Source organism: Geospiza fortis, unplaced genomic scaffold (assembly GCF_000277835.1).
Source record: "Geospiza fortis unplaced genomic scaffold, GeoFor_1.0 scaffold11, whole genome shotgun sequence".
Taxonomy (NCBI): Eukaryota; Metazoa; Chordata; class Aves; order Passeriformes; family Thraupidae; genus Geospiza; species Geospiza fortis.
Window position 1 is genome coordinate 5996648 of NW_005054304.1, and position 10237 is coordinate 6006884.

Consider the following 10237-nt stretch of genomic DNA (forward strand, 5'->3'; position numbering starts at 1 on the left):
GACACTTTGGAAGATGAGGAATAGCTTTTTCCTCCTTTGGAAAACTTCCCCCTCTGCAAAGTTTAAATATCAGCCATGGAGAACTGAGCTGGGCATTAGAAACATCTTCCCTAATTTTCATTGTTTCAGAGCTCAGGCCATGATCTCTATATTTCATATGGCCTTTAGAGAGAGTACCATGTCTTCACAGCCTGATGGTCATAGATTTATAGAATATCTTGAGGATCATTGAAGTCTAGCTTGTGATTCTACACAGAAGACCCAAAAGGCATTTTCCAAAGGCTTCTTGAGGTCTGTCAGGCTTGGTGCTGTGACCATTTCCCTTGGGAAGCCTGTTCCAGTACCCAAATCCCCTATGGATGCAGAACCTTTTTCTGATATCAAATCTAAACCTCCCCGGACACAATTTCTGGCCATTCTCTTGGGTCCTGTCACTGGTCACCACAGGGAAGAGATCAGTGTCTGCCTCTCCTCTTTCCATCATGAAAAAGCTGCAACTGCAGTTGTGAGGTCTCCGCTCAGCCTCTTTATCAGGCTGAAGAAGCCAAGAGTTGTCTCAGATCTCCCTGGATCCCATGTAAGAAAGCACCCTGCCTTTTAGTCTCCTGGTTAACTCAGTGCTGCTTCTATGTAACCTTCATCTGCATCTCTGCATGAGCAAACTTGAGCAGGCAGCCTAGAGCAAACCCAGAAAAACCACTGGGAGTTGGCACAAAACAAATTATGTACAAGCTTCCTACCAAGAAAAGGTATGGCACATTTATATTTTGCCCCAGGGCCGAGTTTATGAGCACCTCAGAGGCAGAAACCCTGCCAGTGCTGGAAAAACATCTGAGACTGCACTTTTGTCTGTGTGCCTTTTTCCCACAGAGATGTTGATGGCAGCATCTGATTTCATTTGTTGCAATCTGCTGCTGTTTGAGTTTTTCACAGGAGGGTTTGGTTGATATCTGATTGTTTTGGTTTGGGGGTTTGGTTGTTTACCTGTGTTTTTGTGGTGTTTGTGTTAATGTTGAATGGTGATTGTAAATCACTAATCTTCCCACTGACAGGTGTTGTCCTTTCTGAATCTAAAAAAAAAAATAAAATCAATCAGTGGTTATTGATTTGAGAGAGTGTCCTGGAAGATGTTTAATACCTACAATCTTTCTGTGAACCCATAAATCATGATTATTGTTTTAAAAGGCCATGCATTTTAAGCACTTTGTCAGCAAGCCCTGCTGGTGCTATTTGGATAATACAAATGTGTCTAAAGGCTTTGCTGAATCCATATAGTGTGGAAACAATTAGATATGTGGTTACACATCAGTGTGGCTTGAATAATTGTGCCATGCCTTTGCAAAGTGAGGAGGAAGGAAATAAACAGGGTAAGCAATTCTGAGGGTAATTAATTACTTACAGAAAATGAGATGAACTTAAGAGAATTGCTCTTTCCAATTGCAACAATTAAGGACAAGTCTGAGAGAGCAGGACATGACTTCCCTGGGTGACTTGAGAAGAAAGGGATGATGCTTTGCCTGTGGCAGAAAAGTCTAGCCACTGGTTGCCCCAAATCATAGGCTTAAGCATCACATAGGGCCAAGGAAGGTTTGGCCTCATTTGTGTGATTAACATTTGCAGATCTACTGGTAGAAATCAAAAGTGGCTATGGCTTTCAATATATATAAAATTACCCTTATGCCAGGTCTTCAAGGCATGTAAAGGCAGGAGTTTCTCCTGCAAATGAAGCTGTGGCAGGCTCACTGACCCCTGAGATGGTTACAGATGTCTTGAGGGGACTGGCTACCTACTGTCAGAGACAGCGTGGGAGCCAGAAGATGGGACTGGTAAACGATGACTTGGAAGGCTGTGTGATGAACACCAGCAGCCTAAGGAAGGAGATTAGGAAGTCATTTGGCTTCATGCCATCAAGGTGGTAACTTTGTCACAAAATGCAAAGGCAAAATCCTTTAAGCACTCTTTTATTGCTTGCTATTGATTTTTCTTGCCATGAAGATGCTCCTTCACTAATTAACGATGAACCCGTTTGCTTTATGAGGGGAGTGCTGGACTTTCCAGCTCCTTCAATAAATCAATCTTTTCTAATCCTTGAAATTTCAAAAAAAAAGAAAAAAAGAAAAAGGAAGCAAAACATCCCTACTGCTTCATATTGGCAGGTAGTAGGGAGACACAATAGCACACTTTATTTTGTGTTTCCCTCCTGCTTGCCTGCAGGAAACATCTGCCTCTCTGCTTTATTTGCACCATGTTAAAATTAATTCCATGGGTCTTTCTGAATGCTTTTGTGGGGCCACATCATCCATCTGTTTTTATTTGGGTTTCATCACCCCTAACAGCTACTAAAGGTCCTGTATACTCACTTTGGTGTTTTTCCTTTCTATCCAAACAGTTATTCTGGGGCTCAAGGCATCAGTCCATGTGCTTACTGAGCCTTTTCCTACTATCAGAGACAAAGGGAAATACTTGGAATTGTCAAAAGAGTGATAAATTCAAGTTAAGTAAAGTTAAGCTGTAAAGGGTTGTAAAAAATTATAATATGTAAAATCAATTAGTTATGTAGGGTCTTATTAAAGGCCTAGAATTATTCTAAATAGGGCTCAAAACTTCAGTTTGTTAAATTAAAAAAACAAACAAACAAAAAAGCTCTTCAAAACATAAGAAGACCAGCCATTATTCTTTTTAAATGAGACCTGAATAGCTGCTTTCTGAAAACAGACTTTCTCTGTTCAGCAGCATTTTAGAACCAATATTCATGTGAAGGTAAATTCTTGACTTACTCTTCCTGCTGCAGAAAAAGTGAAAGCTTTAACATTTAATGATATTGGTAATCTAGGTACATGAAAGTAATTTGCTTCATGTAATACAAGTTGCAGATTGTCTGTGACTGTTTTGGGCTGTCCATGTGTATGCCAGCAATTCAGTCTCCTGGTGACAAAAAGGTATTTCTTGGGGTTTTAAAATGATAGGCAGTGCAAAAGGGGTTGCTGAGCTTAAGTGATTTTGAAATTCCTTAAGCATCTAAACAAGGATATAAATAGCTAATTTTAACAACTTTTTAAAAAAAGTATTGGTCTGGAAATGTAGACCAAATATAGGAATGTAGAAGGTAATGTGAGCGATCCTTTCTCATCACTGAAGCAGAAGGTACTCTGGGAAATTGAAAGACATCTAACTTAAATAAGATTTTGAAAGAGTTTTACATGATGTGTAATTAACCTTAAGAAGTCTTTGCCCCAAGGTAAAGTCAGGGCTTTTTTAAGATTAGAAAATGAATTAGGTATTTATACAGCTTGGTAGACCATCCGCTATCCATCATCTGGGCTGCAGAGAAACACAAGGGAGGTGAGGTAAGATTTCACAGGTTCAATGAATAATGCAGCCACTAAAGATCAGCTTTTTACCTTCAGGTATTTGAAAGTGAAGCCTCCACCTAAGCCATCATTCAGGTTTCCTCTGCAGTCTGTAGAGAAATGCATTTCTTCAGGGAATGGTGAAGCCCCACCTACCTTAAATACCTGTTCTTGTAAGGGATAAATTCCTCTTTGGGGGTACTACTCTGACATTATCTGGAGGGGAGCAGGGTCACATAATTTAAATGCAGTGGCTTATATCCCTTACTGCCAGCTATTGGATGAATTTAACCAAATCTGGAGATAGCACTTCAGATGCAGCATCTCAGGCTGTGCTAGGCTAGATTTTCCAACAGTTTCTGCTCCAACTATTACTTGCTTTTACTACTAGTGAGTATCTCAGTTTTCCAGTCAGTGCCTCCATTTTTTCTGGGAACTGAGGCTTTTCCAAGACCTTTCTCTTGTCTAAGTGATGGGTTTTATGTATTGCAGATAATGACACAATATTCAGCATTGATAGGTTTCACAGACTTCACCAGGAGTAAAAAAACCCAAAACATTCTGAAGTAATTTTTGTCAGAAGTTGTTGCTAACACAAGAGGTAAGCTTCTTGCAACACCTGAGTTGGTAAAATGAAAAGGATTGTATTTCATGAGAGCTACAAGACACTAAATTCTACGGCCCCTGTGTGCAGAGAATTAAACTGAGAGTTAGGCATCTTTGAAAATCTCACTTCTTTAGGCACCTGTTTGCTTTGGGCAGCGGGTCCTAGACACATCCATGTTGGAAATAGGGGAAAAACTGCTAAGGTCTTTTTGGTGGTGTTCTCCTGACTGCTTACAAGTATTAGCCTCAAGCTTAAAGGGAATCCGAGTTTACCAGTTTTGCATTTTGTCTATACAAAGATGAAATGGAACCTTCAGCTGCCTTGAAGAAATGCTATTATGGGTTGCTGAAAAACTTTGTGAGGGTCTGGACAGTAACAGCAACATAAAAAAAAAACTTCTAATTCTGTACTTTTATAATCTAGTGCTGGTTGCTTTTCCGTATAAAGTCTTTATCGTAAAACCTGCATGCTTGTGAACACAGCAATAGAAATCCAGGCCCTGTTCCTGCCCACGCTGCTGGGCTGACAGCTCCAGATTGTCTCATATCTTCATTTCATTTAATTTCATTTTAGGGGAGCTACAGGTTGCCAGTATTGACCAAAGAAGGTCTCAGCAGGATGGACTGGCCCTGCCTGTGTTGCCAGGGGTAATGAGATGAACATACTGAGCCATCCTCCATCTCTGGCACCCATGGGGGTTTCTGTGAGGGATCTCAGGTTCAAAGGCTCCGTGCCAGTGGGGAGAGGAGGCCTGGGAGTTGTTGCACTTTGCCTGCCACACAGGCAGGGCTAGGCACACAGCCTGTCCCAGAAGGTCAGGGAGACTCCCCATGGAAAATGGCTGCAACTAATCTTGTGTCCCCACAGTGACAGGAACTGAGTGATCCAGCTTGGTTTCTTCATCACTGCACTGAGCTGCTTTTCACTCTTGCCTGGCAGAGGCATTTCTTTGCTCTGCCCCATGAAATGGTAGTAAATAGATCCATGCTGTGTCACTCAGGGCTTTAGGAGTTCCTGATCCCATTACCTCAAGAATGCTGCAGTCTGACTCGCAATGTGGCAACTTGGAAGTTCCAGTTTGGAAAAGTAAATGGCAATCAAGATACTCCTGTAACATGCTCCAGCCCCACAGGCTTCAGTTTTGATGAACTGAACATCACTTGAACATGTGAAAGCCGCCTGTGGTGGCTATGCTGGGGGTTCAAAACTTGTCTTCTCCAGTGACAGCCGTGACATTTGGAAGATATTTCAAAGTCCATTGATAGCTGTGGGATGGTGGCCAGGAGGGGTAGCTGCACCACACAGCTAGCAATGCCTGCTTCTGTGCATTAAGCCAGCATTCCCAGTCATGTTTCAATTCCCTGGGCCAGCAAGCCAGGCTGGCTGGTGTGTTCCAGGCACACCTGGTGCCAGGCCACCTTTGGTTTTGGTGATGGCTGGTGGGAGAAGGGAGGGGAACTAGCAGTAAACTCTATGTCATTATATTTCTAATGTTGGTGTTCTTGTCTTTATGTCTATGCATTCTTTAGCTATGAGGATAACAGACCCTTCATCAAGTAAGAATGACCTGAATGGCTGATAAATTTCATTTATCAGTGTGGTCTCATGAACCAGCTGTCAGATCAATATTGAAAAATCATTAAAGCTTCTGTCATTCGCTTTTGAGGCAGAAGAGCAAACTGTGCAGGAAAATGGTCAGGCATACAGCTAAGGTGCAGAGTAAATGTGCTGCATGTGTATTGCCAACCAATTGTCACCTTATTTGCTTTATATTCTTTAATTGGATGTTACTTAAATTCAAGGTGAAAGCTCCCAATTTAATCCTGCGTAGTACAGACTTGTTCTACCAATAGCAGCCTCTGGTCCACTGTGCTGTCACTGGGATTGCTTTATGGCAGTATAAATACAGAAGCAAATTTTCAAAAAGGTGCATGGCTGCTATTCCCCATTATTCCCTTTCTAGTTAATGGGAGTAGTGCAAGCAAATCTGTGTGCATTGGTGGCTCCTTATTCATTGGAGTACCTCCTAATTGTCCCTAATTGTGAACCACTGATTTTCAAAGGCATCAAAAAATGGATATTTTTTCCTTTATTGCAATAAAATTCCACTACAGGAAAGAAAAGTCATGGAAAAGCAACAGCAAGTCTGTACAAAGAGCAAAATAAAACCTCAAGCTGCACCGAAAAAAAACCCAAAAAAAAAACCTGTGAAGAAAGCCAAAAATGCCTAGAAATTATATACCTTAGGGCATCCACGCTCTTTCTCCTGCAACCAAAAAATTAATGAGCAGTAGCACAAAATAGAAGCAAATCAACTTTGCAATAGACTTTCAGTTTGTTCTTCTGGTGAAGAGTCCTTTGTATTCGTTCTTTCAGCACCATTCCCATGTTCTCTTTCATCGCTTGGCTCTGGTTTTTTCTGCGGATGCAGGATGGAGCTATTCACAGTAATCTCCACATCCTCTTATCACCAGGTCTTGTTTTCTGAGGCACAACACTGTTAATGCGTGCAGTTTGCACTGCTGGGGGTCTTCTAACCTACAGATTCCTTTCCATCACTGAAGGTAGCATATCTTCACTAAATAACTGTTTCATTCCTGCACACCTCTGCGCCCAAAGGCTCTTTAATCAGATTCAAGAATGGGCTGTGCTTTAGAGCAGAATACTTTTCTGATTTCCAGGGAATTATTTTGAAAATGCTCTGGAAATGCAGGAAGCTTTTATCTGGGGATGAGGAAAGAGGGAAAAATAAGGGGGTTTTCCACTTAATTGGTTCTCTTTTTTTTTGGTGAAAAAGAAAATTATTTGTATTTTATTAATTGGTATGCAACTAGGACAATAGCATGCTCTCACTGATGGTGGAATCTTGGGGAGAAAAATATCCCAAGCAACTAAAGCTATAAACTTTATCTAGTGACTTCCTTTCTGAAGGATTGTGAGAGTGTATTTTCAATTTGCATCACGCTAAATATTTATTAGTGGGATTGACTGGAAATGCTTCAAAGGAGCTGTTCTGGTCTGCTAGGTCCATAATAGTGATTTTTAAAGAACTGTCTTAATAAGCGGTTACCTTAGGGAGCTCTTCTGGTCATGTGGTTAAATAATACATATTTTATAAACTTCAGTGGAAGACTTAATGCTGTGTTTTCATTCTAATACCTAAAGAAAAAAAAAACAAACAACAAAAGACTTGAATACAACATTGGTATGTTTTTGTTTGTGACAAGCCCTGCTAAAAGGAAAAGGATTCAAGGCTGTAGCTGCCATGGCATCTCCATAGCAGAGATTGTCTGTCTGACCTCCTCAGGACTGCTTTGTCCCCCCAAATTGCTGCTGCTTCATCTTTCTCCCCCTTGCCCCATGCTCTGCTTAGCAGATGGAAGCCCAGACATGCCCAAACCCAGGCCACATTCCCACAAGGCTGAAGGGGCTTGGAAACATAGGCAGGTCTTTGTCCCTGCGAGCCCTCCTGGAGCACCTCAGGGGGCCTTGGGGTAGACAAGGAAGCAGAGGTGCTGGCTCACTGCAGTCTTGTCTGATTTGGGATATAGAAGGGCTAAAGAGGAAGGAAGGGGTGCAAAGATTGGATATCAATGCATTCATTTTCATGATGTTGCCCCTAATGATAACAGGGGATGGCAGAAGAAGACCAAAGCCTTCAGGTAAAAAGGGCAAACAGATATTCAAGGTGCTGCTTGCTTCTCACCTAGAAGTCGACTCCCTCCCCTGTGCAGCAGCAATTCCTTTAAAGTTGTAGGTAATGCGTCATGTGAAAACTAGGCTAGGAGCAGGACAGAGTTCCTACACTGCTTCTCACACTTCTTCTCTTGTCCTGGTGTTTGAAGATCAGTCTTTAAAAGGGTAATTTAGGAGAAGACTAAATGTTATTTAGCGGGGTAACATGGAATACTCCTCCTGCCATCCCAGCAGAGCTTCCAGCTTTCCTGAAAACACCCAAAAACCCTAAGATGCAGCAGCCATCCCATGTCCCCAGCTCATTTGTCCAGGTAGAAAGTCAGTGGGAGAAGGCAGGCAAACCTGCTCCCCCTATTTGTTGGAACAACGTTTGGGGCCAAGCACACCTCTACTACACCTCTACTGCCACTACCCTCCTGAGGTGCAGCAAGTGATAATCTTAGTTTTACAGCCCATGTGAAGAAGGATTGCCCCTCCTTTTCTCCAGGCAGAAGTGTGGCAGCAGCTCCCACGTTAGCAAATGTGGTGTGTGAGTGCCTGTACAAGTACACACACTTCCCCTCATCGCAGGGTGGAAGAAGTGTGAAGCAGCATTGCAAGGAACATCCTTGTGTGGAGTGGATCTGGCAAGCAGGGAAGGCTTGCCCACCTGACTGTAGCTGTTTATCTGGCTTACAGGCATATGGGAGACTAGCTAAAATGCAGCAATACATGTGTCTTGGTGTTAAGTGTAAATAAAGAAGCTAATCCAGCTGGCAGTCCTGTGAAACCAGTGGACACTAAAAAAAGTGACAATCAGAGTTGTCATTTCATTTGGTTTATTTTCTTTCCCTCCATTTGCAGAAATAACATCTACATGTCATTTACATGCATACTGCTTTTACATATTTAAAAAAGAGACATTGTGGTTACAAATGTGCTTTGGTTATGATAAATTTCTATGCTCATAACACTTCCATTTCCTTGTATTTCCTCAAGCTTGAAGATTTGTAAACTGCATTCAGCTTGAAGACAAAAGCTCCCTATGATATATTTTGAAATGCTGTTTTCTTCTTGCTAAAACCAGGGGCAAAATCTTCCTGCCTGTAGACACATGCCTTCTTTTGTGTAGATGAAAAACCAATCCCATTCTTTTTTTCTTTTTTTTTTTGTGTTTTTTTTTTTTTTGTTTCTCCTGACAGGTCCTGGGTTATAGGTGCGATAGCCCTACTCTGCCTATTAGGACTGACCTGGGCATTCGGACTCATGTATATTAATGAAAGCACAGTCATCATGGCGTATCTCTTCACCATATTCAATTCTCTGCAGGGAATGTTTATATTCATTTTCCATTGTGTCCTCCAGAAAAAGGTAAGATGATGGTTCCCAGCAGCAAGAGAGGTGGTAACGAGGTGTTTTGTTGCCTAACAACCACAGCATAGCATCGTCTGTGTGCCCTGAGTTCGTATCACACAGGTTTATCTCTGTGCACCTAATAAGGGTGATATTTAGACTGGAAGCCAGTGAGCTGCTGGAGAATAAGGTTCTAACAAGGACGTGTGACAGTGGCATTTCAGCAGCCAGGGCTCTGGCAGATGTGTCAGAGACAAGGGAGAAGGCAGCTGTCAGTTTACAGGGTCCTGCTGTCAGGGCTTTTCCTGCTGTCAGCCAGATTCTCCTTCCTTGCATGCCAGTGTGAGAGGGGAGAGAATCCACCAGCATCCAGAAAGTGCTCCTGTGGCTGAGTGCTCACAGCAAAGTGGAGCTTTACATCCTCATTTGCAGCCCCTGCAGGAAATTGCCCCTTTCCATGGCAGCATATGTGGGTTGATGGGATGTAACAGGGGCTGCTTCCCCTGCTTTTTTAAGAAGTGAAGGACCTGTGTTCTGCAGTGGTTCATTAGCCTTTGTATTGCTTGGGTCTGATGCAGTGTTTTGGAAATCTTCCTCAAAGCAAGCACAGCAAGTGCTTCTTGGTGGAAATTGAAGTATGCCCCAATTAACATTTGCAAGATAACAGTGGAGTAACTTAGATAAACTCCAGGGGGAAAAAGTAAACACAACAGAATAAAAATTCTGTGTTTATGTAGATCAAATTTACAGCCTCTGACAATCAGTAATAAGTATTTTTAAGAACCTTTTTGTTCTCCACTTAAATTTTGTTATACAGACCTCTCCAATTCTGTGCATGTCTGCTGATAAATTGCTATGTACATTTTCGTTTCAAAAGTTTACTGAACCAGTAGGGAAGATTTTATGTGGATACACTGGTGCCAGTTTCTCAGGGTAACCAGTAACTTTTGGTGAAATAGCTTATTGAGTAAAGTCAGGTCTGTGTTGAGATCTGTCCTCCATCTGAAAGCCACAGGCCTGCTCCTCTGTTACTCACATTTTCCTATACAGGCAAGGGAGATCTGACCCATGAGAACATAATCAAAATTATAAAAAGTGAGCCCTGCAAGTGATGCCTTCATAAGGATCTACAGAGCTGTGTGCAAATGTCATTCTTGAAACCAAAGGAAGGCTTTTGGGGTTAAGAGTTTTGTCCTTGTTGTTGCATCACAGATTTGTCCATCTTAAGAAGCTTTAAAGCTTTATCTAGATG

The 10237-nt window shown here is 42.0% G+C and overlaps 1 protein-coding gene across 1 annotated transcript in view; it reads left to right on the forward strand.

Annotated features, from left to right (window-relative positions):
- The window catches only part of ADGRL3 (adhesion G protein-coupled receptor L3), a 482184-nt gene that overhangs the window by 443618 nt on the left and 28329 nt on the right, over positions 1-10237 (forward strand). The window contains 2 exon segments of the mRNA XM_031066355.1: positions 8835-9033; positions 9591-9603. Coding sequence (XP_030922215.1) covers positions 8835-9033; positions 9591-9603 — 212 coding nt within the window.